This window comes from Panicum virgatum, chromosome 3N (assembly GCF_016808335.1).
Source record: "Panicum virgatum strain AP13 chromosome 3N, P.virgatum_v5, whole genome shotgun sequence".
Lineage (NCBI taxonomy): Eukaryota > Viridiplantae > Streptophyta > Magnoliopsida > Poales > Poaceae > Panicum > Panicum virgatum.
The window spans coordinates 22,248,936-22,276,232 of record NC_053147.1 but is presented as its reverse complement, the minus strand read 5'-3'; the positions used below and the strand labels follow the sequence as shown (position 1 = coordinate 22,276,232).

The 27,297-nt window shown below is 47.4% G+C and overlaps 3 protein-coding genes and 1 non-coding gene across 11 annotated transcripts; 1 reads left to right on the top strand and 3 right to left on the bottom strand.

Annotated features, from left to right (window-relative positions):
• Nucleotides 1-1,048: 1,048 nt before the first annotated feature.
• Nucleotides 1,049-7,576, top strand: LOC120665118 (probable NOT transcription complex subunit VIP2). Of its 5 annotated transcripts, none has more exons than XM_039944561.1 (17): nucleotides 1,051-1,249; nucleotides 2,979-3,075; nucleotides 3,458-3,563; nucleotides 3,654-3,820; nucleotides 3,906-3,993; nucleotides 4,081-4,353; nucleotides 4,789-5,001; nucleotides 5,073-5,174; nucleotides 5,513-5,598; nucleotides 5,676-5,747; nucleotides 5,934-6,362; nucleotides 6,445-6,497; nucleotides 6,572-6,613; nucleotides 6,725-6,869; nucleotides 6,961-7,045; nucleotides 7,134-7,224; nucleotides 7,313-7,576. In XM_039944561.1, exons 2-15 carry the CDS (start codon nucleotides 3,058-3,060, stop codon nucleotides 7,042-7,044), a joined length of 1,878 nt encoding a protein of 625 aa, XP_039800495.1. In that variant the 5' UTR covers nucleotides 1,051-1,249; nucleotides 2,979-3,057; the 3' UTR covers nucleotide 7,045; nucleotides 7,134-7,224; nucleotides 7,313-7,576. The 5 variants fall into 5 exon arrangements, with proteins under 5 accessions (XP_039800493.1, XP_039800495.1, XP_039800494.1 ...); XM_039944560.1 differs by having other exon boundaries at nucleotides 3,906-4,008; nucleotides 4,096-4,353; XM_039944559.1 differs by having other exon boundaries at nucleotides 1,049-1,249; nucleotides 3,906-4,353; nucleotides 5,513-5,568.
• LOC120668286 lies at nucleotides 3,486-3,563 on the bottom strand. Its single transcript, XR_005672380.1, has one exon. It is a non-coding gene; the product is annotated as a small nucleolar RNA snoR35 (small nucleolar RNA).
• Nucleotides 7,577-7,829: 253 nt separating the features above from the next.
• On the bottom strand, nucleotides 7,830-12,819 carry LOC120665117 (BRCA1-associated RING domain protein 1-like). Of its 4 annotated transcripts, none has more exons than XM_039944555.1 (14): nucleotides 12,717-12,819; nucleotides 11,622-11,820; nucleotides 11,276-11,500; nucleotides 11,112-11,212; nucleotides 10,665-10,848; nucleotides 10,474-10,580; nucleotides 10,295-10,390; nucleotides 10,102-10,200; nucleotides 9,853-9,951; nucleotides 9,665-9,763; nucleotides 9,478-9,576; nucleotides 9,228-9,375; nucleotides 8,848-9,013; nucleotides 7,830-8,632 (listed from the first exon to the last, which is right to left on the bottom strand). In XM_039944555.1, exons 2-14 carry the CDS (start codon nucleotides 11,814-11,816, stop codon nucleotides 8,040-8,042), a joined length of 2,211 nt encoding a protein of 736 aa, XP_039800489.1. In that variant the 5' UTR covers nucleotides 11,817-11,820; nucleotides 12,717-12,819; the 3' UTR covers nucleotides 7,830-8,039. The 4 variants fall into 4 exon arrangements, with proteins under 4 accessions (XP_039800489.1, XP_039800487.1, XP_039800488.1 ...); XM_039944556.1 differs by lacking the exon at nucleotides 12,717-12,819 and having other exon boundaries at nucleotides 7,832-8,402; nucleotides 8,508-8,632; nucleotides 11,622-11,982; XM_039944553.1 differs by lacking the exon at nucleotides 12,717-12,819 and having other exon boundaries at nucleotides 11,622-11,985.
• A 1,270-nt stretch (nucleotides 12,820-14,089) lies between these two features.
• Nucleotides 14,090-16,511, bottom strand: LOC120665116 (60S ribosomal protein L24). The gene is made up of 6 exons (XM_039944552.1): nucleotides 16,394-16,511; nucleotides 15,649-15,690; nucleotides 15,398-15,473; nucleotides 15,217-15,318; nucleotides 14,630-14,778; nucleotides 14,090-14,471 (listed from the first exon to the last, which is right to left on the bottom strand). Exons 2-6 carry the CDS (start codon nucleotides 15,657-15,659, stop codon nucleotides 14,324-14,326), a joined length of 486 nt encoding a protein of 161 aa, XP_039800486.1. The 5' UTR covers nucleotides 15,660-15,690; nucleotides 16,394-16,511; the 3' UTR covers nucleotides 14,090-14,323.
• Nucleotides 16,512-27,297: the final 10,786 nt, after the last annotated feature.

The window sequence follows — 27,297 nt, the reverse complement described above, 5'->3', positions numbered from 1 at the left end:
TGGCACCAGCTGGAGGGATGTCATTTCAACCAACACAGGCACCACCACGACCTTTCGGTAAACATATAGTCCATATCTTAATTTCAATTAATTGTGGTATGAAGTCTAATTCCTTTTGTATTTACATATAGGATCACAACAGTTATATGATGCGGGACCTTCTTCGTATTACCCTACGGCGACAGCAGAAGGAACGCAATGTAAATACCTAATCCGTAGCCCGAATTTATCACGTTCTTCTTATTTCTATGAATATTTTAAATAATTTGAATGGTTTACAGGATCGCACCACCAGCTTCCTGATATAGGTCATTCTTCGTATCCACCACCAACAGATACGTATGATGAATATGTACCCAAATATATGACTTATAAAATGATGATTAAGATATCTTAATTGCTACTGTATAGGGCCCACACATGATACTTTTGAGGCGAACTTCGAAGATTGGAGTCGGTTATTTTCTACACCTAACCAGCAAGCCGATCCTACCTTCCAGACACCTGTGGCCACCGGACGTCCAGATAGAGACGTAGGTCCTCCAGAGCGACACACCTACTCTACCGACCACGTCAACGCTCAGCGTAAAAGAGGTCGACATGGCCGGGGTGGTTAGGAGATGCTTCTAGCTGTTTCTGTATTTTTGTTATGGACATGTCGTCATATTATACTTATTTCGTTCTCATGCATTACCTATTTCGTTATCATTTGCGTATGTGTATGAATTGCTAACTTATACTTTTCATATTCATGTACTTTACTAATGGTTTTTATTTGTATCCAAAATATCTAAAACCACATCTAATGGCTCATTGCTGCAATTTTGCGGGGAGGGGAAGCCTGCCGCTCGGCAGGGGGCGGCAGGCTCCCGCCATGGGCCTCCGCGTACATATAAATATAAGTCACTGCCGCCCCCTGCCGGACGGTAGGGGTATAAAACTGTAAATTATGAAATCAAAAATATATTTTTGTAAAAAATATTTTTGAAAAATATAAAAATAAAAAAGACGCCGGGCAAGCCTAGTAGGCATTCGTGGCCCAACTGTGGATCGCCTCAAGGAGAGCTGTTTGCTGCGGCAGACGCCAAGACGGATCGAGCTGCGAGCGGCGGCAGACGGAGCGCCGCCGTCGCCTTGGATCTCGGTGTCCTCCTCCTCCTCCTCCGTCTGCCTCCCCGCAAGGCCACGGCATCCACCCGGCGACCGCTCGCGGCGGCCTGCGCGCGACCGTTCCGTTTCCCCCGCGGTGGTGAGCGCTCCTCCCAGATCCAATCTTGCTCGCGCGCTCGCACCTTCCACTCGTTCAGCTGGGTTTTGTTTTGGTTCCTGGAAAAAGTTGGGATCCTTTTCTCGACCGGGGCTGCCTCGGAGAGGGCTGGGAGCGGCGGAAATGGCGTCGTTTTCTTGCCCCCTTCTATTAGCTCCAAATTTGTTGCACGAGAGGGATTTTCTTTGAATTAGTGCTCGCAGATGATGCAGGTAGTCCTGCAGACGTTTGCAGACAGGCCCGCTTGCATCTTGACCTCCCACTCCCCACCCGCTTCCCATCTCTGTTCCCCGTCGCCGTCGTCGTCTCCCTCTCGCCGGTCCTCCGCCTCAACGCCGAGGGATCCGCTCCCGTGGCCCGCACGGCCGCGCTCCACATCGGTCAGTTCATAAGCTCTCAGCTGGCCCTTCTTCGTGCTCCCTCGGCGCTGACGCAGGTCGTAGGACTGTCTCGTAGGGCAATGGGCAGCCGCACTGCCCATGCGCGACGTCGTCAACTGATCTGTGTCTGCCCGGCGCGTCTCTGCGGAGGGCTCGCTGGGGGATGGATTGAGCCGCTTCCAATCGCGCGTCGGGTTGGGCTGGGTTGGGTTTAGCCTAGATTCGATTCGGCGGTCGTTTTTCACATTTGGGGTGGCGATTGGTTTGGAATATTGGCGGGATGGTGTCTGAACTCTTGCTTCGGACGATTTGCCTATCTCAGCCTCAGATCGAGGGTTCAGATACGATGGGGAGCACCAGTGCAGTCATTGTGGCTGAATTCTGTAATTCAGTGTTGGAGCCCGTAGACCTTTGTGACTGGTCACTGGTCACAAAACCTCCAGTTTGTAGGGGAGTAGAAACCTGGGAAGATCATGTAGACCTTGCAGTTTTAATTATTGGTGAGGTAGATTCTGACTCTGAGTTAGAGACACGATGGGTAAATCCCAAATCGGATAATTGTGTAAATTTGACCTTCAATAGCTATAGGGAGACCACATGGGTGACAAAACCAGCCGAACAATGTATTTGTTGTTTGCCTGCACGAACCTGATGCCTTTGGAGGTGAAAGAAACTATAGGATAAGAAGCCATGGATGCATCAGTCAATTTTCTTGTTTCTTTCGCTATGTATTTTCTTGTTTCTGTAAGTTCTTAGAGCCTTTGCTTTGCCTTCTAAAACTCAGCTAGTCTTCAAAACCGGGAGATAAAGATTTGTGTCATTTTTTGCTTGAAAATTATAAGCTTCAGAGTTCTAGTTGCATTTCTCAAAACGTCGATTTAAAGCTAAAGGTCGCACATGCCTTCATTACCCTAGATTGGACTGAATACTTTTGTTTCTATCATCATAGTTTGGTAGTGTGTTCTTGCTATGCAATATTTTGTTCTGCATGAGTAACTTTCACAACATATTTGGGGTATCAATACGCAGTTATTAGTATCAAACTTCCGTTGGTGCCTGGCTTCTTGCTTCAAGAAGTAACCTAGAATTACACTGAATTTCCAAATAGAACCTTCATCTCTTATTATCATTCAATGTTTTAAATTAGAAATCAGCTTTTGGTCCTACTTTGCCTCTTTGTAAGTAATCTGCCCATGTTTACTGATAAAACATGCTAAAATGATGTGCATGCTTAGCTTTTTTTTTTCTTTATTTGAAGTAAAATGCATTTTGTTGAAAGAATATGGCTGTATAAATAACGTGCACGTGTATTTTCTCTTCTGGGTCTTCAGATTGGATAAACAATATAATGCCATTAGGTGGATAATATTTGAGGTGCTCCAGGCTTGTTCAATTTTGGGAATCGTCAACATGTCAGGACCACTGAACGTACGTCCTCACCCTTAATAAATTAATATGGTTATGTATTTGCTTCTTTTTTTAATGAGCTAACCATTGTAACCCAGTTTCTTAGATCACTTGGATGTTATGAATTATTAGTGGCTCCTATAGCTTGTCCTTTTCTAGATATGATAATCTTTTGTTTGATCTCTGTTTAGTTCTCCTTCTCATAACTAAGATATAAAAAATATTGCTAACTAGGAAGCAAACATGTTTTGTTTTCTCTTCTTTCTTAGATACTTGCTGCTTGATTTGTGTAACAGTGTTGTTCCAACTGTTCTACTTTTTGTATCCTCGTAATTACAAATACATCTTGAAATCCCCCAGTTATATACTCTGATGGGTGAACACATTTTCATCACTTTTGCAGTCAAACATTAGTGGGGCCGCTTCAAACCTTCGAGATTCAACAGGAAGGTCATTTGCATCATCATTTTCTGGTCAATCTGGATCACTTCCAGGTTTCCATCACTCAGGTTGTTGAAGATTACAGTATTTTACTAGTCCATTTATGCATGTTGCATTGTCCTGCTTTTATTGTTAACTTGTTTGAATTTGCTTGCAAGGTTCACACAACATTCATGGAAATCTCAATCTCACAAATATCTCTGGATCATTAGCACCAAGAAATAATTCAATGGCAGGTATCCCGTCACCAGGGGTTCAACAGCCTGGTGGTAGTATTTCCAGTGGCCGTTTCCCCTCAAATAATCTTCAAGCTTCCATGTCTCAGGTTTCCCCCCAGAATCTACAGCATATTCCTGTCCAAAGTGGGGCATTTCTCGCTGCAGTTCTCATATTGTTTGTCCCCGTTGTAGATTCCTCATGGTCATTCTGGGATCAGCAACAGAGGAGGTATGAATGTTGGGGGAAATCCTGGATTTAGTAGTAGCATGAATGCTATTGGTGGTTCAATACAAGGTTTATCCTCGAACTTGGCTAATGTGGGTAACCGGAATTCTGCTGGATTTAGTAGTAGCATGAATGCTATTGGTGGTTCAATACAAGGTTTATCCTCGAACTTGGCTAATGTGGGTAACCGGAATTCTGCTCCTGGGTTGGCAGCTTCTCCAGTTTTGGGGAATTTAGGCCCACGAATAACAAATTCTGGGAATATTGTGGGTGGGAGCAATATTGGGAGAAGTATAAGCTCTGCAGGGCTGTCTATGCCTGGGATAGCGTCTCGCATGAATTTAAGTGGCAACTCTGGAAGTGGGGCTATCAATATTCAAGGATCCAACCGGATGAGCAGTATGCTTCAACAAGGTATGCCGTTGACGTTGCGGAATATGGCTGCTTGGTTGAACTTCCCATGCTTGTTTGATGAATCTGTGTATGTATATTTCCGTTATATCTTTCATGCTGGCTGGATAGTGAAATGATCTAGTACTAGTGATAACTGTTTGGCTAGAATCCGCTAGGTATACTTCAGTGATATGAAAATGCTAAGCTTAGTAAGAAGGCTGAAGAAGGGAAACACTTTGCTGTTTTAAGTTTCAAAGGGAAAGCCTTTACTTGGCCCACTTTGACTCAAAACTGACAAGAGATACTGAAGTGGTAACGCAGGTCATTATATATTAGAAAACTATGTGTTAAATTTATGGTCTAATGTTACATAGAACTGGTTTTATGAATAGTTTAAAACTTCTTGTAAATAATGTAATATTCATGTTCCACTTGGTTTATTTGTTCATTTGCCAGCATCTCCTCAATTCATGAACTTGCTTGGAAGTTCTTACCCAACACCTGGAGGGTCATTGTCTCAGAATCAAGTACAGGCAGGAAACAGTTCTTTAGGATCTTCTGGAATTCTACATGATGGAAGCTCGGGTGACAATGCCCCATTTGATATAAATGACTTCCCTCAGCTAACTGGTCGGCCTAATTCTGCTGGAGGTGGTCAAGGCCAATATGGTAACACTGCAATGCTAACAAATCTTCTGATGATATTACATTATATAACTTCTGACTTCTGTAATTTGAAGGGTCACTGCGAAAGCATGGCGTAAGTGTGAATGCAATCGTGCAACAAAATCAGGAATTCAGCATTCAGAATGAAGATTTTCCAGCTTTACCAGGATATAAAGGTGCGCATTTACAAAGAACCATTGCTGATCAAATCATGCACGTAGTAGATAACTGTTACCAGTCCTTTTTTTTTTAGCTTATGCACTTGCATTTCATCCGTTATTATTTATATTTTCAATTTGGACCATTACATTCACAACATATGCGATAATTCAGCACAGCATGACAATCTGTGATTCATATTTATTCATTTTCTGTGATCCTCTTCTCAATTTTCCACCAATCATATGCTAATGCCAATTGAGTTTTTCCCCCCGTTTATGCTGATTATATTTTTTGTTATACTTTCTTTCTTTTTTGGAGTATTATCTAATTATATGTTTCTTTGGAATATAAGGTAGTTCCTCAGATTATGCTATGGATATGCATCATAAGGACCACCTTCATGAGAACGTAAATATTATGCAAGCACAACATTATCCTGTGAGTGTTTGTAAACCTTTTGATTTGCTGAACACATATCTGCTTATTCGTATATTTTGACTTGCATTGTTTTATAGATGGCTAGATCATCTGGCTTTAACTTGGGAAGCAGCTATCCGCCCCGTCAACATCAGCAGAGTGCTAATTCAGTAAGCAACACTACTGTGTTCTTTTACATCATCTCAAGATTGAATGCAACACTTTTTATGAAACAACTCGATTTGATATTTTTCTAGTCAACCGGAACAGCAGGAGAGATCCCCACTAACTTTTTAACATTTGGTGCCTGCTAAGCCTTCCATTGTGGATTATTAACCATTATGAGCCTTTACTAGGTTCAAAATGCTGGGCTGGAAAGTATTGGATTAAGGCCTGCAAATTCTCCAAGTCCATCATCAAATTCGGGAGTTTATGAACAATTTATGCAGCAGTACCATCAACCGCAGAGTCAAAATTCACTTCGGTTGCAGGCAACTTCAGGCCCACAACCATTCAAGGATCAGAGCCAAAAATCTGTTCAGGGAACACAAGCCACACCAGATCCATATAGTTTACTTGGATTGTTGAGTCTAATAAGATTGAAAGAGCCTGGACCAACAGCTCTTGCTTTAGGAATTGATTTGACATCACTAGGGTTGAATTTGAACTCCCAAGATAATCTTTACAAGACATTTGGGTCTCCATGGTCAAATGAGCCAGCTAAAGGAGAACCTGATTATCAGATCCCTGCTTGTTTCTCTGCTGAGCCACCACCACCGCTACAAGTAATCTTCTTGACGTTTTTATTATTATTAGCCTCCTGCTTACTGTCATTGCATATTTACATATTTTTTCCATCATGTGCAGCCATTACATTTTCAGAAGTTTCACCCCTTGACATTGTTCTACATCTTCTACAGGTATTTTTGAGTTAATTTAACTGATTATTTAATGTAACTAGGCTGTGCATCATTTGACTTTGTTCTTTGTGTAGCATGCCGAAGGATGTTGCTCAGTTGTATGCTGCTAATGAATTGTAAGCATTGAAACTGCACAGTTTTCTTTTTATCACTCTTTGTATTCTTGATATTTAGCTTACACACTACCGTGTTGTATGAGCAAATCAGTGACCCATTGTTTTCATCAGATACAATAAAGGGTGGTTTTACCACAAAGACTACCGTGTCTGGCTCACAAGAGCTCCTAATGCCGCGCCTCTTGTGAAAACTCCACTTCATGAACGAGGGTCCTACATTTGTTTTGATCCAAACATCTGGGATACTGTCCATAAGGTTTTACTGTCTGAATCAAACCTGTCTTTCTTTTCTAACCGTATGTCTATATTAGCAGGGAAGGTGTATTTGAACGGTCTTTTTCATGCAGGACAACTTCGTTCTCCATTATGAAGCAGTGGAGAAGAGACCTGTCCTTCCTTCAGCCGCCCAAAATCTTAGACGAGAACTATAAGGTAGCATTCTTCTATTATGCGTCAAAAGAAAGTATAATTATCTGATATGTTTGACTTGTATCCCTGACTCACTGATTTGCACTTGCAGCTGTGGCCCGTTCTCCGGAATTTGTAGTTTGTTTTGGTTAGTCTTCAGTAGCTGTTGCCATAGATTGGATGAGTTCACAGAAATTCATTCTGTAAGCACTTCTGGCCCCAGGAAACTGATTGATTTATTCATATTAAATCCATCGTGCAAAAATAAATTTCATCTTCCTCTATGGACAGGACATGCTGCATGCTGTTCTGGAAAATGGGAGCTCCTTTGTTGGCGGCAGCCCTGCCAGGTGGCAGCTGTAGACGTGTAGCTGAGATCTAGTGTGCTTCGTAATTCGTTGGCTTTAATCAGTAGGGCTATTGTAACTATGTTTTGAGTTTCCCTGCCTTTTTTGTGATGCAGTCTCCATGACGACTGTAAATGTTTTGGTCATCTGAGTTGCATAAAAGAAAATTCAGACTCTGGATTCGAGGAGTGCGCATCGTTCTTCTTTTGACGGTTGGGGTATAGTTGCGTTGGAGTGTCTTAATAATGAAATTCTAGTCCTGTTTTGGTTCAAAGAAGTCAGGCGGTGCAGTAAGGAGATGGTTTTCAGGCTTTAACCTATAGCGCTGCACAGATCATGCAAAGCTGATACCGCTCATTTTGGTTTAACATTGAAGCCTCATTCGCACTAGATCATTAGTTGTCTCTACGAGATGGGATGGGAAGGATGGAGTGTGATTAGTGCTGCGCCTGTGCTGCTGCCGCCAAGCGAGAACCGGTTCCAACTTTCTAACAACAAGCGCTATCACATTTCTGAATAATACTGTTCTGAGCAGGTGCCATCATCCTACGACGACGCTGATCGACCCCTATCCACCGATCAGTATACACATTGAATAATACTGTTCTGCTTCTGCCGAACAAAATGCTGGTACTGAATCGCCAAAAACTCCTCCCTACTCGCGCGCGCATTTACGACGCGAAGCCATCCTTCTCTTCACGTTCAGCGGGGTCCAGGATCTCCGCGTCATACGCCGCGACGGCGTCAAGCAACCTCAGGTGGCTGATCACCCGCGCCCCCGCAGCCGCGTGCTTCCTCGCCTCCTCCACCTCCTTCCGCAGCGTGCTCGTGGAAAATTCTCCGGGCGCGTCGCCGTCGAAGACGAAGTACAGACCCACCAACGAGCCGTCGGAGTCTCCGAGCAGCAAGTCCAGGAACCCTTCCCTCAGGACCTGCCCTCCCGCAGCCGCGATGAGGTTGCGCACGCGGTGTCTGCCGTCAGGGTCCATGTAGGCGCTGAGGCAGAAGCGCAGTCCCGCGAACAGCTTCGGTGCCTGCAGGCGCGAGGTGAACAATCGAATGGCAGCAGTCAGGTTTTGCCCAGGAATGTAACTTCTTTTTTCAATTGACTGCCAGTGCCAGATAACATAGTAACATGCCCCTTTGGTTGCTCGGATTCTTCCCTTCTTCGGCCCGTCGATTGTCCGGAGTGGATCCATGCTGAGTGCTACCTCATAAGAAGCTTCTGGACGCCGAGTCATCTCCGAGGAGCAGTCCGCAATCCCTAAAAGAGCAAGGTCAAAAAGCATCAGGCCGGGTAAAACTGCTCCGAGGATCTATGACGCCCCCAATTGACTTCCCTAAATGTAGATGTACATGTAAGAAGGAGATGAGATGAGAGTAAGATTCAGCAACTTATCCGAACACATAAACATAGAACTCAAAACATACAAAAGAAGGCTCACGTATGGAACTGCAGCAGAAAGATTCACTACTAACATTCGAAATGGACAACCCATTTCCCAAGCAGTATGGCCATGAGAGCTTCAAATGATCTGCTCCATGAGGTGCCAGCACCTTTGCCCACGATGGCATGAGTCACATTTTCGCCCCACTCTTTCATCAGCCTCGCGTTGGTCCAACATGCAAACTCCTGCAAGGAATCCTGTCCAACACGCGTGAAGCAAATTGGTCACAAGCTGCCTCAAAAAAAAAAGGTAACAATCTGGAATGGGACAGAAATCATTTGTAATGCTAATGCATGTAGCAAATTTCTTGTGCCAAATTTCTATAAAGATAGATGAACACAGGAAACATGTGATCCATCCATGATGCGCCCACAAGAAGTTGCTTATTTTTGCTACTTTATTCTATGATACCTTCTCTGACGCAGTCAAAGACAATCCAAGCAAAACCAACTGATCAGAAGGGAAGCTTGACGTGTCAGGCTGATATGCTTTTATTTCTTCCCCTTTGTAAACACTGGAAATTCCTTCTTCATCTGGATGACAGCTGGAATGATGGGATCTAGGCAAAGATAATTATAATTAGTAATTAGTGACGGTTCAATGACCAAGAATATCTATATTACCTCCCAAGAAGGGCCAAGATCTTTGAACAATCATGTACCTCTTAGGCAATGAGGGCAAATTTGACGTGTTATGCTTATGTGCTCGTTGATCATCCCTTTCACAATTCATACAAATTTCTTCTTCATATAAATGTTTCCTAGAGTCACGAAATACAACGTGGAATTAAAGAAACAAAATGTTGGTCAATAGTTAAGTAACCAGTAAACTTAAGAAACATGACATACCCCAGTGGCAAGGAAGAAAAACTTGAGGTATCAAGCTGATCAATTTGTTTGCCATCTGTTGAGCTATTGGTGGAAATTCCTTCTTTTGGAGAACATTTGCTAGGAAAAATACAACACAGACACTATATATTAATCAGATGAATTCTAATAAATGCATATCACAAAACAAAGATGAAGAAATCACATACCTTTGACTCAAGTGCAAAGGATTCAAAATGTTAAACTGATCTGTTTGCTGATTTTCCCTTTGATGATTGTCAAGAATTACTTCCTTGTGTATATATGGGCTGAAACCACCAAATAAAGATATGAAAATGGGTGATTAATAAAATCATTATGAACCTTTCTCTAAAAGAAAGTTGAAGACATATAATGTACCCCCCAGGCAAGAAATCACATGGACTCTAATATCTATATATTTTCACGAGATCACATACCTCTGAGGAAATAATGCAGCATTAGAAGTGTTGAGTTTATCTGTTTGTTGATTTTCCCTATGACGATTGTCAAGTTTTCCTTCCTTGTCTGTACATGGGCTGAATCCACAAAATTATAGAATGAAATATGGCTGATTACATAAATTACCATGAGCCTTCACATTATCTCTAAAGATGAAGAAATATCATGTACCCCACAGGCAAGAAAGACCTTGTGGTTTTAAGCTGGTCAGATTGTTGGCCTTCCTCTTCGAAATCGGTGAAAGAATCTTCTTTGTAGGAGCATTGGCTAGAAAGAAAAACAAAACATAGATCACAAGAACTGCAAAATTTACATATACCTTCCAAGAAGGGCAAAGAAAGATCCCAAACCTTTGATGCAAGGAAGAAGAATTGGCATTCTCCGTTGTACGTGTATACAGCTTATCACATGGTAATGTCTTTGAAACATGTTCAGGGCACAGCACATGACGTTCACCCTACCACGTAAAGAATAAGCATGTCAGAACATCACAGAAATTATAGAAAATACAAACCATTGGATCAACAGCAATAGAGCTTACAACATCCCAGCGACAAGCAATCTGAAGTGCACATGGAACGTGAAAACTCCTTTTGCAATCATTGTCATAACAACCAAGGGCTGCTCCCTGGAGTCCACATCTTCCGCATCTCAGTCTTGAAGCACGTCTGATTTCTGACTCCAAGTTCATAATAACGTCACCCTTAAACCACACTCTAGGAGCCCTTAACAAAAAGTAAAAAATCAGTGGGAATGGAAAATGAAAGGTCACATGACTGTAAAAATGCGGTGCTTTAGATTAACACCGAACTGAACATATTAGAGAAAACAAAAACATTATTGCATCTTAAATCGGAAGTAGTTCCTCTGCAATACTGCAGAGGGACTCATCCCTTAAATTTGCACTGAAATGGCATGCCAATAAACCTAAATTATGTAGATTAGTATAGAGAGTTGAGAACTGTCTACACACAAGGCAGAACCCTACCACTCCATGCAGTTTTTATGGACATAGATGGCATTTGATGAGTTGCCCTCTTCAATGGACACAATTCTTCCCTTTAGATAACATACCATCGACTTATGGAACTGAAATTGGGGGATAACATCAGTTCTGAGACAATAGATGTTAAATATTGTAAACTGTATTACCTGGCTTGTTCTAAATGAATGGCAGAAAATGCATTCGTCTTCGAATAAGTTAATTGGAGTTAGCAGTCTCTTCAATTCAGTAGTACCTCCAGAGTCTTCAGGCAGGACATGTTTTGCAGATACATTGTTTTTTTTATACGAAAGCTGATTTGGTCCAGTCTTATTTCGCTTGACACGAGGGGGTGAAATTTTTGCATCTTCTACCACATTTTTCTCATTTTGACCCTTCAACAGCGATTTCTTTATAAATATGCAGCAGAAAATATATCAACAAAAGAACAAAGATATCCTGGCATCTAGTTTAGAAAGCAAAGTAAAAAAAAATAGAGAGGATAAATGTAAGAACCTTTGTAGCCCCAGCAACAGCAGGGCTGGGCTTAGTTGGAGAGTTAAATTGTCTGGTCAATTTATCGCTCTGCATTTGACGTTGCTTAAGGACATCACCCTGCATTTTACCTCGTTTAAGGACTTGGCTCTGCATTTGACCTTGCTTAAGGACATCAACATTATCATTATCCATTTCTCCAAACGTCTTGATCATTATGCTGCCAGGAGTAGCAGACATGGTATCAATGAGTGTGTGTCAGACTATTAGAAATGAGTTGTACTACAATAAACTTAGCTCAAATAATCGGGGGACCAGACCTGGCATACTAGATGAAATCAGATTTGAAGGACGTAAGAATTGAAAAAAAAATGCATAACTAGAACAGCAATTCTAAGTCATACGTTTATTCTCATTCCGTTGGTGGAGATAAAATAAAGGTGAATCTGCACTGCTTCCGAGTTTACTACAAGCTACATACGATGGGGACAATGATCAGCTTTTCCTTCGTAAAGGCCTATGGCGAGATACATTTGGGCAGATGATTTGGCCGGCATTTTTGGCTTCGTTTGGACACGAGACTAGTACTACTTTTGACAAAATAGGGGCAGCAGCTGATCATCGAGACATCATCAGGTCCGTGCCAAAAAAATCCCCCAAATTAGGGGCGACATGTACTTCTGTGCCCGAGTTTTCAAAGACCAAGCAGGTGGAAGCCGGAAGCCCCCCTCAGGACGGGCAGGAACCGGCGACCCTGCTCACAAATTCTGCAGTTGCGACCTGTACTCTAGACGCCTCCCGTCCCATCCCTCCCCGGTCGCCGCCGCGGTCCGGCATCCCCCCACATTGATTTCGCCCCCGCATTGGTGGACTGGGACACCGGCGCTGCTCCGCATCCGCAGGGAGGCGCGCGAGGCAACCGGCGCCGCGCCGCGCCGCGACACGAGACCAATGCAGCACGCACGCACGGGGAAGGAGGCGAGGCGACGTGGAGTGGAGGAGGGGAGAGCGCGACCTGAGGAACCACCATTGGCCAGGGCGGTCGTACGGAGGAGGAGACGAAGCGACATGGACGAGGGGAAGGAACGGAAGCGCGCCGCGGCGGCGAGAACTCACCTGGACGTGGCGGGCCGGACGATCGCGCTGGCGCGTCCGCGAGACGACGGTGCTCGACGTCGAAGGTTTGAAAACCTCGCCGGCCGGCTTCGCTTCGTCCCGCTCCCTCCCGGAGGCATATCCGGTGCAATCACCGAACGGGTGAAAGCACCGTGAAAGCAAACTAAAAAGGTCTTCAAAAAATTTTGAAAAAAATCATAAATATACATCTCGGTCTACCCCATCTACATATAAAATTTCATGATCAAATTCATCTTACTCTAACAGTTACAAAAAAGACAAATTTGGGCTGCATTTGAACGTTAATGATTGTCAGAAAATTTATCTTTTTTGTAACTGTTAGAGTAAGATGAATTTGATCGTGAAAATTTATATGTAGATGGGGTAGACCGAGATGTACATTCATGATTTTTTTCAGAATTTTTTGAAGACCTTTTTAGTTTGATTTCACGGTGCTTTCACCAGTTCGGTGATTGCACCGGATATGCCTCCCTCCCGAGCGCACCGCGCTGCTGCTGCTCTCCTACCACGCTAGTAGCAGTAGTAGCGCTGCCCGTGGACGCGAGCGTAGGCGTGTGCCGTGTGCCGTGTGCCGTGTGCGAGGCACGCAGCAGCAATAATAAATGGCGGTGGCAGTGTGGCAGCGTTGCCGGCGTCGCGTCGGGCGCGAGGCGAGCGATTTGATTGATAGCGGCGCACGCGTGGCCAACGGGCACTGGACTCGGGAGAACCCGTTCCGTGTGCTAGTACTAGGCTACTAGTCCACCAGCGAGTGCCTGCCGCCCGCCTACTTGCTCAAGCGGTACTCTCCTCCGGTCCGGATTCCAAGAGTGGTCACAGGACTGATCACGCATGGACGCCCGATTTCGCGATAACCGGGTTTCGTTAACTCGTTTCTCGGCACGCGTCTCTGTAGGCAGCATAAACATGTTTTGCTTATAAAGCTGTATGGTTCACAGGAAAATACCATCCACTACTCCCTTAGTTCTAAATTATAAATCATTTCAAAAAAATTGGAGAATCAAACCATCTCAAAATTTAATCAAAATCATAAAGAGAAACACAAAAATTTATAATATCAAATAAATATACTATAAAAATATAACTAATATAACTAACAAAGAATCTAATAATATCTAATTAGTATCGTAAATATTATTATCTTATTGTATAAATTTGGTCAAATTTGAAAAATATTGACTCTCCAAAATTCTTGGGATGACTTATAATTTAAAACAGAGGAAGTACCATTTACTGTACTAAAGTTGCTGCACGATTACACGCCATGCTAGCAGAAATGGTAAGGCACGACAACAGCTCGGGAAACAATAGTCCAATCCATCGCCAGAGGCAAACTCAACAGAATCACACAATAAGCATAAGGTTCAACTCAACTGAATCACACAATAAGCATAAGGTCAGCAACCATTTTCCCAGATAATAACGAATCCATTCTTCGTAGACATGGCAACAACCTTGAAACAAAGCAAGTCTTGCTAATTTAACCGAGGTTTTACAAAAAGAGGCTTTAGTACGACAGGTAAAGCTCAGAGACGGAGTGAGCGGACTAGTAGTAGTAGTAGTAGTAGGATAGGACAACACCCCTTTCAGCGCTTGCCGCCACCGCCGCCCAGCTTGGGGCCCTTGGAACCCTTCTGGACTGCGCCCTTTGTCTGCGATTTCTGGGACTTGGCCACCTCTGCCTTTTTCGCCTTCTTCTCATCCTTGGTCTTCTTGATACGCTCCTTGATCTCACTGCAAGAGTCATGGAAATTTGAAATGAGTTGAGAGGTATTGTGCATCGGTATTGGTAACCCACAGCTTCAGAGAAAAGATTAAGATGGGTTGTATTTGCCACAGCAAAACAAGGGTTGTATAAATGATGGCTCGATACAAAGTGGTAGAAAACATACCGGAGGGCAGCCTCCCTAGCAGCATCACGGACCTCAGGCTTCTCAGCTCTCTTCTTCTGGATCACTTCCAACGAAGCACCCACAATTGACCTGGAGTACGGCTTCTTGGTGGTGCGGCGCCTCTTCTTGACGGCTTCAGCATGGATATCCTACAGACAGAAATGGCAAAAGTATATGAGAAATTCTAGCATCAACAGGAGCAAGGACTTAACTGTAGTGGATATGCACACGGAAGAAACAAGCTGATTGACACATAAAAGAAATTAAGCTTAATTATACACAACACGATCGCATAATTCAGAAGATGCGATCTAAATAAAGTAGCATAACCATTTGAGAAACCAGTAATGCATCTAAATTAAGTAGCATAGCCATTTATGTACCGGCACACAATTATGAGAAATCAGCACTGCATCTAAATAAAGTAATATTACCATTTGATCATGAATGGCAACAAATGGTATGAGCATAAAGAACCAAAAGCACTTTGAAATCCACTTTATATTGCTTAAGAAAAAGGATTAGATACCAAAGACACCACACCAAAACCGAACAGACATGCAGGACAGAACTTTGCTGTACAATACCTTCTTGTGTTGCTTCCTGTACATTGCTGTCCAGGTAAGCTTCGCAGGCTTAAGGCGGTTGTGGAAGTAGCGCTTGCATTTTGAGTTTGCGAAAAGGAACACCTGTAAAATAGATACAGATACTCTGTATAACCATCTAATCTTATAGATATCCATGCCAGTAAATGTATCAACAAACAACCTGAGAGTCAGCACGAATGAACCGGATGCCCTTCCCTGGATAAATCTTCTGACCACTGAAACGGCAAAGTTCCGTCCTGCAAGGAGATCATACCATACTTAGAATAATTTCTAGATCAGTAACTCTTACTGCTATAGACTAGTCTAACAGTCTTATCAGACAAAATATCCGAAGCATGTACAATGCAAAGGGCATTGACTAACTTGATCTACGAACTTATTGCAATAGCAATCACAGAAGTAGAAACTTACTTCAGAACCATCTTCTCAGCTTCAAGAAACCTTCACAAGCTTCTGCATATTTTCCACAAATGAATGACAAAACATTAACATCCATGACATGAGCACATGACAGCGCAACTATGCAGGCACAAGACCTGACAAATCTATAACAACGCATTGAGCAATCAAGTCATTTTGCTGCCACACAAATATTGGGTTTTGACAGGCAGCAGAAACACAACCGAAGTAAGCTCCTGCCGCAAGGGTGCTACCCTGGTCCATCTCGCACATCCATGAAATAGGCAACTATGCAACGCCAAAGGCCATAGTACCTGAGTGCGTGTGCTTTCAATCCGAAAGGGGCTCAAAGATAAACTGTCGGGCGACTACTGACAGCAGAAACACGGAACAAATCTCTGCTGCAAAGCGGGTTCCCTGGTCCGTATAGCACACAAACAAAATAGGCAACCACGCCATTGAAACAGCCGTAGCGCCTCAGTACCTGTGCCCCGAATCCGTCCCTGGGAAGGGAAACCTAAAACTGCAACGCACACAGCCAACTCTAAACCCAACTGGATTACCTCCCGATGCGTCTCTACGAAGCACGCGATGAGCACACCCAGCCAACTGCGAGGGCAGTGAATCTAGTGGCCAAAACCAGATCGCGGAATGGAAACGAGAACCGGTTCAGGGACGGTTCTAGCGAGAACAACACGAGACGATGCGAGCGCAAGAGCTAGCAAGTATAGAGGAAAGGATCGACGGTTGCCCGTACCTTGAGCGGGAGCCGCAGGAGGCGGTGAGGCGATGGCGGCGGCGGAGGGGACTGGGGAGGGAGGGGGCGAGCAGTGGGGTTCGTGGCTCCGCGAGGGTTTCTTATGAGCTCGCGAGAGTGGGCTGGCTGGCTGGGCTCGGGTAAGTCGCGAGGTCAGCCGCTCTCTGGCCCAACAGCCGCTTCGTAGGCTTTAGGCCCAATATTCATTTTATAGACATTAGGCCCAGTATATCGCAGTAATATGGGCCGTGGCCATATCTTGTTGACTTATGAGCATTTTTTTTTTCTACTTCGAATCTTAACCCATCCCGCCCCGTCATGTCCCGAGTGTCTATCCATCGCGACATTCTTCCCGAGACCGTGTGACACTATGGTTGGTCGATCTATGGGACGACGGACACGCGATCCATTGACCACAGGGGGCTCACGGCGATCAGTGGAGCCTTGCCGTCACGGCGGCCACGCACGCTTCTTTACGTTGCGGGACTGCCTCGATCGGCCGATCGTCGGTCACGTAGCCATCCAGATCCAGTTCCCGAGCGCGCCGGTGGAATGGATTTCGCGGTTCACCGGGCGCCCCAGGACCCGGGCCAGCACCACCCCTGAACCCACGGCGAGTCTGCTGCACCGTTGCTGTCGCCGCCGCCGGCCAACCGCACCGCGCGCGTCCGGTCTCCTCGCCGCCGGAGACGGACGCGGACGGGTCGCCAAGAATTTCCACGCCAGCCCGAACCCTGCACATTCGAATGCGCCTCCCCGATAATACACCAACCCGCAACACGCCAAGTCGTAGGTGCACTTCCCTTTCCGGCCGCAGAAAGAGGGCGAGCAGCTCGGTCGAGGCCTCGAGGGCCAGCCGGCAGCCAGTGGGATCGACGAGACGTCGAGGTCGAGATCTTCGAGTCCGATCCGGCACATGGCGTTGGCCGAGACTGACGACCAGCTAGCGGAGGTGGACGCGCGCGCCTCCCGGGGCGCGCTCGATCGACCGGAAGGCGGCAGTCGGCGCCTCACTAATTGTTCTCTTTCCCATCGTGCACGCCGAATGCACTGGTCCACGGCGGATCCAACAGGGCCGCCGGCCCGTGGATTCACACGTGCGCGCGTCGGCAATGCAACTCGTCAGCGGAGGCATGGGTGCCAAGTGATCGTCGGAGAAGAAGCTTCCGGTGGCACGCCTAGTCAGCCACACTCCGGCCACCACTTGGTGCGCCGTGCGCGTTGCTCTCGGCTGGTCCCCGGCGTGGGCCGCGGAGAGCTGCCCGGTGCATCCATCAGTGCAAATCTCATAAGCAGGGGGCCCCCGGCGGCCCGCCGGGCAAACCAACGAGCTGCAGCCCGCATGAGTGGCGTCGCGTTCGTACGTCATGCATCTGAACTGATTCACCCAAGAATAAAAAAACACACACCGGCAGCTTGTGTAAGTGCAAGATCTCCCAAAGTGACTAGGTCAGCACTCGCGGAAAATGAAGTTGTTTAGAGTTTGACTTGGAAGCCGGCGCGCCGTAGTTTGTTTCAAGAGCCACCACCGGAGACAAAAGTCAAAACGTTGCTTGATGGGCTCCAAGAGTTGTGAGACGCTTTCCATCCCGAAATGCAGAGTCTGGCGCGAGTAGTGCCGCCCAGCCCAGGTCACGCTGCACTAGCTACTGCTGTAGGAGTACATCATGGAGGGTTGGCATCCATCGCCAGAGCTTTCAGAGGAACGAGCGTACGTACACGGAGCGGCATGAACCAGCTGGGTGAGCCGGCCGCTGGGGAAAATATCTACCCAGATGAGGCGCCGCAGCCAGATTAAAAAGGACTCGATCGAGCTTGGAAAACTGCTGGTGAGAATGGCGGTATAGTGCGAGACCATTTAGGGTTGATGATGGTTGATTGGGTTAGGAACTTAGGATTAAGAAAGACTTGCCCGTGTAGTGCTAGTGGTGCCTTGCCAACTTCCACTGTTCCACTTCCACATGTGGCGTGTCAAATTGAAAAAACTCCGAACGCAGCAACAGGAGGAAGACAAGAATGCATCATGGAGCAAGCGATTCCACCACCAGATTCCGTGCGAAATCATCTGATCAATGCGGCATGTCCGAATGAACCGGAAAAATTTCAACGGGATGGTTTACCGTCGGACACTATCACTCCCCCAGCTGTGGCAACATTACCGCGTCTGTCATCCAACTCATGCTTCCGCACGGACTAATTAAATTATCGATCTCATGTCCTCTTTTATCTATTTAATATTCTAATACATACTCTAAAATACATATTTATCATTATCTAGTTACAATAAATTTCATTTTGCATCATACATCTCATCCATGTGTGTTTGAACCATTTGTTTGTGATGATAGTTTTATCTCTTCCATCACACATGAGTACATGATAACACAAATATTGGATAGTATTTTTTATAAATAATATATTAATAACGATAGAAATAGTAAATTATAATTTTATATTGGTGCACTTCAATATTTTGTTATAATTATATAGTTTAGTTTCAGATTTTGAGGTTACTTTAACTTTTAGTAAATGACATAATTAGATAATTTATATGCAAATTTGAAGCGTTATTTGCATTATTTTAATAATAGCATAGCTGGATAATTTACACGAAGATAAGAGAGTTACTTTATATTTTTTATAGTGGCAGATATTAGGGGTGGGCACAATTTACCGAACCCGAACCCCGAGCCCGAATTACCCGAAGCTAATCCTGAATTATCCGAACCCGAAATACCTTATCACTATCTCGGGTAAGAAGTTAATGAATTTAATTCGGGTTTTGACTCCCAGTACCTGAATTACCCGAACTTTATTAAAAATCCAATAGATCATGGCTAAGTCCACTCACTTGATCCCAACTACCCAATAAAAAAATTATTTGTTTTATTTGTTGATTGCTTGTTTGTTTGATTTATTCAATAATAGCGATATGTTGATCTTACTTTTGTATTTGATCACCTTTTTTTACTTGTTGCCCTAATGGGAGAGACAAAGATTTGGCAGATGATCGAGTATTTCGGGAAAACCCGAACCCGATATTTCGGGTACCCGAAAGTACGGGTATTTCTTTTTTTGGATCAATTTCGGGTAGCATTTTTAGATACCCGAATTTTTCATTATCTGAATTATCCAACCCAAATTACCCGAACGCCCAAGGCTAGTAAATATGAGTAATTTATATACATGTTTATTGTGTTACTTTAGTCTATTTTCATAATGGCTGGGGTGAATAATTTATTAGAAAAGATAATCGATTCAATAATTATTATGATTAGAGTTATCGGATTAATGTCCAGATATTCACTGCGTTCGGCAGGCTGGAGCTGGAGGCTGGAGCTGGAATGGTGTGAGAGAAAAATACTGTTGGGCTGGCTGGAGCTGGAGCTGGTGGCTGGAGTGGTGTGAGAGGAAAATACTGTTGGACTGGAGCTGGCTGCCGAACGCAATGTTTTTTATTTTTTTATGAGAATTTTTGTTATCTCTCTATTTTTTAAATTATCCATCTAGGATCTTAGATGGGTATGTGGATGCTTAAAAGGAGACTCAAATTAGTAATAGCAAGATGCCACGCCTCTAATAAGTTACATGTGGTACACTGTAGCCTTGTCACAGATCTTACATAAGTTGCGACGAACATAAATTGTTCATCACGTTTTAAGCATAATTTGACAAAAAAAAAGGGTATTGCAGTGTGTGGATGTCAACTAGACGTGCCCGTGGGCATTACTATTTACTAGCTAGCACGCGTGATGTGGACGGTCCATCTCATCGTGTTTTCATTATGCTTTTTTAAAAAGAAAAAACAGCAGGACACGAGAGGAACAGCCCATATTCGAAAGTGTGTGTCGCTATTTGCGATACGGACACGCAAACAAATTAGAATTACATATAATTACTCCCTACGTTTTATTTGTCCTATTAGATTTGTCCTAAATTGAACTTGACTAACTTTAATTAAGTCTACACAGAAATAAAACAACAACTATATTATCCAACATATGCACTATCAACATATATTTCATAGTGGATTCAATGAAACAAATTTAGTTTGATAGTGTTGTTATTTTTTCTGTAAGTTTGATCAAAATTTGCCAAGTTTGATTTAGAACATACCTAATATGACATGTAAATAAAAATAGAGTAGTACCAAAAATAAATAAAAAATCGAGTTGAGGTAGATGCCATCAATTCATGATCTCCCTAGCCTGAAAAACCCATACCCTCTGCCATAGACAGACACAGCTGTGCTTGCGTCATGCAATGGTGAGGCCACGATTTGAACACGCGAGTCCCTTGCACTCACGCCATGTACATGTACGTGGGACTCGTGGAGTTACGGGTCGGCATCACGCCATCATCGAGATGAGGCAGGAAGGACGAGCAAGTAACAAAAAGTTAAAAGAGCGACTCGCATCACGATCCGTCTGTGCTGGGATGCCCTCACAAACATCTGTCAGCAATTATTTGCGCACGAATTAAGGACGGACGACAGGCTGCAAAACATAAGCTTACCGGAGATCCAGGTGTTCCGGAGTGCAGATTTAGGAGACACAGTTCATCTGGTTTTCAACATACAGCCACCTACTAGTATATCTAACATGTTGGGTTCTTGGCTTAAGAATTTCCTTCTTCCCAGGCTTAGGAACCAAATTCTTGTTGGCGCTACTGCTCTTTGTTGGGCCGTTTGGTTCTGTAGGAATGACGCGGTGTTCAATGAAAAAGTTCCTAACTCCTATTTGCAGGTCATCTTTAGAGGAACTGGATAAGAATGGGCAGCACTTTCTAAAGAGGAAGAGAAGACTGCCCCGATCAAGGGTAGTCAGCGCTTGGAGGGACCGGCTTTGGAGTTTTTTCACAAGGCGGGATGGAATCTTACAAGGAGAATTCAGATGTAGCCATGTTTATCTGACCTTTGATCTCGCTGCTTTGTTTTGTTCAGTGTTGCTAGGTGGATCGTCACTGAGATCGTCAGTGTGTCTCAGTAGTCCTGAACTCTGTGTCTCTGTTTCGGAGGTCGTAACCTAAGTGCTACTCTTTTATGTAACTTTGGCTGTAACCATCCATGGGTGTGTGAAGCCGGTTTCCTTTATCTAAATAATTTAGCACTAACTCCTCCAAACGGAAGTGCTAATGGGGTAGGCTAAACTTTAGCCAAAACTTAAAGACTTTAGCATGTATATGAGTGCTAATATGTTTTAAAGGTCAACACTCAACTTAAGCTTCTCCAAACAGAATCTAAGTGCATAGCCAAGAATTATATATTGGCATAGTCTTGTCATCCAATTCATTGGCGGAGCTAGGTGTTGGCCAAAGTCAGCTATGCCCCCCCCCCCCACCCCACCTGCCATGCAAAAGTTCCAACAGATGAACAGTAATTCGAACCTTTTATTGGTTTAGCACCTCAATTACAAAAAACTGACACCCCCCAAATTGGTCTGGCTCCGCAACTGGTCCAATTTATGATCCGGTTGTATATCTAGATTTAACTTGTTTGGTTCGCTAAAAAAAGAAGTGTAAAGACATAGATATGGTGCTAATAGATTTTTAAACCAATTGATATTTTGCATTTCCATGATCTTATTATACTTAATATACTAGTCACTCGTGACTTGTGAGATGTCTGTTACTATGTTGGCACCGTATCCTATAGAAACCACCTCTTCTATACAAACTTTGGAAACTCCAATCAGCACCGTAAGATCGTCATCCAAGGGCCAACCCCAACCTGACGTGCGATGCGCCCCCCATCCGCTTCCGTCAGCGCCGTCAGGCCTCCGTCCGTTCCGTTTCCGCCCAGGACATCCCGCCCCCGACACTGCCGGCCCTGGGGCGCGCTCCGACGACGGTCTCCAGCAGGAACACAAGCGCCGCCGCCCTCCATCTCCAGCAGCGCCGCCGCCCTCCGTTCAGCTAGAGCCGCCGCGCGCCCTTTTTGCTGTTTTTTTCTTGAGTTCATTTTCCGATGTATCTATCACTCTATCTATGGGATAGGGATAATCCCGCCTCACGATTTCGCTTCGCAAATTGTCGGTGTCCCGACCCGGGGGCCTGGATCCCAACTAGTAAATGCTGCGTGTTTCCTCGTCCCAGATGATGATGCAAGAGGCAACACAGTAACGCACGGTTTATCCTGGTTCCGGCCCCGGGGCCGTACGTCCAACAAAGGGGGTGTGCGAGAGCACTGTATTATCTTGCACCCGGAGGGCTTGTAGTAGGGGGTAAAAGCAAGGCGAGAAAGGGAGGGAAGCTCCCCGGTCTCTGCTAGAAGTGGAGTCGATTGAAATGAGCGCTCAGTAGTGCTGAGCGTCCTCCGAGCGAGAAAAAACCAGAGCCAGTCTAAAGGAAGCCTGCCTCCTCCTTTTATAGTCACAAGGAGGGGCGGCGCACATGAGTGGGGGCGTGGAAGTCGTCGTTTTCCCCCGAATCGCGGTTGTACAGCGGTCGGACACTGTAGGAAGTACACTGTGGGGCATGGCGGCGGGCGTCGCAGTCGTCATGGATATCGTCCTTGGTGCTGCGAAGATTGCGCCGGTCGTCCTGCCAGCCCCTGCAAGTGGCATGGTCGCCGCTTATCAGGTGTACTGTCCTCCAGATATGGCATTCCGTGGGCCCTGCAGGTCAGGGTCCTGTATGCTCCAGCGATAGCGGTGGCGGTAGCTGGGCGCGCGGCGGCCCCGGACCCCCTGGTCGGAGTGCGGGCGTGCACACCGGGGGTCCGGGGGACACGTGGAGGTTCCGGACCCCTCGGGGGGGAGGTCCGAGGCCTTAACCACGTGTGCTGAGCATCCCTCGAGGGGTACGTGGCGTCGCCGGGCCCCTTCCTCAAGCAGGAGGCGGGTCCGGAGCCGTGCGTAGGATGAGGTGGAATCTGGTCAATCGGAGTTGGCAGAATAGTAACGGGAGCAGTGCCGAGCTTGTCTTGTCCCGCGTCGCAGGTCCCACAGTGCTGCTACAGCATCCGGGATGGCGGAGTGGTGACCAGAGTCAGCGGATGGGACCCCGGCCACATCCACTGTGGGAATGGCGGCCACGCCGCCTGTCCTAGGTGCCGTGGAGGAGTGGCTGGCCTTTAATGCCTTCGTACGACGGGCGGGTGAGCGGCAGGGCCGTTTGTCCCTTATGCCGAGAGATGGCCTCGAGCGAGGCGGAGATGAGTTACTCCCTCGTGGGTAGGTTTGCTACCCTCGAGCTAGGCGGAGATGTTTTGCCCGTTCGAGGGTAGGTGCGCTACCCTCGAGCGAGTCGGAGATGCTGGGCGCAGTCGAGGGGTCTCGACGGGGACCCTCGAGCATGGCGGAGATCGTCCCGCCGGTTCGAGGGGGATGCGAATGGGCCGCACGCCGGGCTTCTTTGAGTCCTTTCCTTTCTTCCGGATGGGAAGCAGGTCATGGGCCTTCGTGGGCTCAGTCGCTTAACATGTGTTTGCGTTTTTTAGAGTGATCTTAGTACCCCGATTAGGGTGTCCCTAATCGTGGTTCCCGACAGTAGCCCCCGAGACTTTGGTCGAGTCAGGGGATTCGGCCAAAGGGTGATTCGGCGATTTCCCCCTTGATGTGATCAGACAATGCCGCACTCCCGCCAGACGCGCCTGAGCGCCAGCCCGGCGGATGTGACAACACGCCAGTCGGGGTAGTGCTCGCGCGGGGGGAGTACTTCGAGGCGCGCGCCTCTTTGTTTGTTTGTTTCAAGGACGAGACGTGTCCGCGCACTGAGGGGGGCCAGGGCGACGATGGCGCCCGCTGCATGGCAGCTGGTGCTTTCATCGTGCTGTCCCTCACGTTGGGCCTTGGCCCCGGCGTTCCTGGTTGCTTTGCGGTGCGCCGTTCGAGGGCAGTCGGCCAGAGCCGATGCTGCACCGCTTAGCGTCCAGGGGCTCTGCTCCGCTTTATTTCGTTCGGTCGCTTCTCGGCGCGGTGACCGAGGACATCCTTTGCTCGTGGAGTGCCGTGTCGTCACGGGCGATACAAGCCTCCGCTCTTCGACAAGCTTGAAGCTTTGTGCCCGGCGCAGCTATAAATAGAGGTCGTGGGGTTCCCTTTCTTCTCCAACCTCCCAGCTCTGTCTTCTAGCATTGCCTAAATCTTGTAATGTTTTCCTTTGCCTTTTGTGACCGGCCCCCAGATGGGGTGGCCTGGCTTTTTTAGGCTTTGGCGCTAGAAGAATGCTTGCGAGCGGTGGGGGAAGACCGGAGTGGGCGTGCGCACCATCCCTCAGCTTAAGTGGGATCTGCAGAAGAGCATTGGGCCTGTGGGGTCCTGCTCCTGCGATGTCCCCTAGCCTGAAGGGGGATGGAGGCACCTGACCACGGCGCTGGCACCAGGTCTGGCGACTGTTCTTCGCATCGTCCCCCCCCCCCCGGCGACAAGGTTGCTCTCGGGGAGACGGTGCGGAGGGCGCTGTCCGCCAGCTCGACCCCCGCATAGTCTTTGGTGGAGGAGACGCTAGAAGAAGGCTTGCGTGGAAAGCATCCCACTGGACCCGTGTGGTCCGGGGGCTATTCCTCGCATCCCTAGCAGCCTGGCCGTTGCGTCAGCCAGGGGCTCGGTGCCTTTCTTCGTCGCCCGCTCCTCCCCAAGACAGGGAAAATTGCCACGTAGGTGGCAATGTGTTTGTATCTTTCGTTGGCTTCGCGCCGGTAACCCTTTGTAATCTTTATTTGCATTGAGCAATAAAGTCCCCTTGCCCCTCCACGGGGAGGATGACCGTGGGTATGGGGGTGTACAGAGAGTTACGACCCTCGAATATGTGTGAAGTCTCCATCGCGGGGGCGCGTCAGCGCACCCGCGGGTGTAGCCCCCGAGGCCTTGGAGGAGAGTTTGTGATCGTCCAAGGGCTATAAACGTTGTCCCACTGGGTAGCTTTACTGGGGTGACCGTCCAGCGTCTTTTTCAGCCGGCATCGGCACTCTTTCAGCTGGCCTCGGCATTCTCGGTGCTGGTACAGCGGCTCGGCGTTCAGCTTAACCATCAGGAGAGCGCACGTTAACAGTGGAGGGTTTGGTTAGACACGTGGAGCTTCACAATTGACGGTCATCAACTTATTCGAGGGTGCGGTTTGGACCGTGGTGTGCGAGGAGCCCCTGAGCCTAGGCCCGTGTGAAGGCGTTCAGGGGAACCCTCGACTTCGATTACGACCCTCGTCGCCCTTCTGCAGGGAGGAGGGGTGAAGCGCACCATGCTACCCATGCCCGGGCCGCGAGCAATGGCTGCTTCGGTGAGCTATTAGCGGGTAGTTCAAGTGGACGTCCGTGCCCCGTTCGATAGGGGTCGGCTCGTGGTCCATGGACACGTCTCATAAAGCGCTCGCGAGGATTCGCTAGGCGGGGCTCGGACCCATTCGATATGGTCCGAGGGCTCGATGCTCTCCCTCGATGGGATCCCCCTTCTAGGCACCCTCGACTGGCCTTGAACACTGCGTAGGATGTCTCGAACTCTGCGTTCAAGGGTGGCTTGTACGACACATCCCTGCAGTCCCTGACTCTGGTGATCTGGGGCGCCTGTCGAACCTCCGAAGGGCCAGGCTTCGAACCCCTGATCAGTAAGGCCTCGAAATGCGATTCCTTCGAGGGTAAAGGGACCCCTGAAGGAATATTCTGTCTTGATTCGAAAACGACACAAAGTCGCGAGTCACGCGCGCGGGTCTTCCGCTGGTGGTGGGCGACGTGGCCCGATTCGTGCGGTGCGGTGCGGGCGCGCCTTTTCAGGCAGCAGCCTCGGGCAGACGAAGCGGCGTGGGCGGCGGCTGACGGATGGGATAGCGCAACAGTCGCGGCGCGCCCGCTGGTTACCATGTCGCAGTTATTGCTTCGTGCGCGCGTCGGAGACTCCGCGGTCGCGGGGCCCAGCCGTCAGCGACAGAGAAATTTACCGCATTTAATGCGGTAGATTTGGGCTGTGGCTGCGGCTCCACCCGTCATGGTGAATAAAAACGAAGAGAAAGGGGGTGTTTGGGCTTACCTGGTTGTTTGCCTTCGTCTCCCTTTGCCGTCTCCGCCTCCCCTGCATCCCGAGCCCGTAGCCAAGAGCGAAAGGAGGAAGAGGAAGGAGAGAGAGAGAGAGAGAGAACGCACCTTAGCCATCCCAGAGCCTTTGCTTCCACATTCCCCCTTGAATCGAAGAGATGTCGGACATCCAGGAGCCTTTGCCGTGGGGGAAGTCCTCCGCCACCGTGGCAGTCCTGGAGCAGCTGGTCACCGACCGGCTGCTGCCGCGGATCTCTGACTCGGGGGCGCCGGCGTGGATTTCCCCACATCCGGACGAGACCGAGCCGAAGCCCCCGCAGGGCTACGTCGTGAGCTTCGTGCGCCTTCACGAGCGAGGCTTCGGCGTCCCCGTCAGCAGGTTTATGCGAGCGTTGTGCGACTATTACGGAGCGGAGCTGCACAACTTCAGCCCAACGCCATCTCGCAGGCGGCGGTCTTCGTCACCGTCTGCGAGGGGTACCTTGGGATAGAGGTGCACTGGGATCTCTGGATCCACCTTTTCCGCGGCGAACTCTTTGTCGAGAGCGGGCTGGGCCAACCGAGGCGGTTCGCGCGCACCGGCGGCCTGATGTTCCACGTGCAACACTCCCGGAGGAACCTCTACATCCACAGCAAGATGATGACAAACAACGCCGGGTGGAGCCGAGGGTGGTTCTATCTTCGGAACTACCGTGGCGCGCTCCCGGCGTTCACCAACGTGGGGGCCGCCCTTAAGGAGAAGGAAGCCTCCTTGTCCTCGCTCGAAGAGGCCGCCCGGACCCAGAAGGAGGAGGCGCAGAAAAGTATCACGGGTGAGTACCTTCGAGTTTTCGTCGGTTTGTTTCTTTTTGTAGCTTACATTGACTTCCTTTGTCCAGAGCTGAGGCAGAAAGTGGCGGACGAGTCCGTGGCGAAGGAAGCGGTCCACACCGCGCTCACA

Coding starts and splice junctions, on each gene's coding strand:
- LOC120665118 (XM_039944557.1), top strand. Junction 5,599..5,675: donor TGCAAGCACAACATTATCCT/GTGAGTGTTTGT, acceptor ATTGTTTTATAG/ATGGCTAGATCATCTGGCTT. Junction 5,748..5,933: donor ATCAGCAGAGTGCTAATTCA/GTAAGCAACACT, acceptor AGCCTTTACTAG/GTTCAAAATGCTGGGCTGGA.
- LOC120665117 (XM_039944553.1), bottom strand. CDS start 11,840: ATGTCTGCTACTCCTGGCAGCATAATGATCAAGACGTTTGGAGAAATG. Junction 11,501..11,621: donor CTGTTGCTGGGGCTACAAAG/GTTCTTACATTT, acceptor TCGCTGTTGAAG/GGTCAAAATGAGAAAAATGT. Junction 10,581..10,664: donor TTGCTTGTCGCTGGGATGTT/GTAAGCTCTATT, acceptor TTTACGTGGTAG/GGTGAACGTCATGTGCTGTG.
- LOC120665116 (XM_039944552.1), bottom strand. Junction 15,319..15,397: donor TCATTCGTGCTGACTCTCAG/GTTGTTTGTTGA, acceptor TCTATTTTACAG/GTGTTCCTTTTCGCAAACTC. Junction 14,472..14,629: donor GCTAGGGAGGCTGCCCTCCG/GTATGTTTTCTA, acceptor TGACTCTTGCAG/TGAGATCAAGGAGCGTATCA.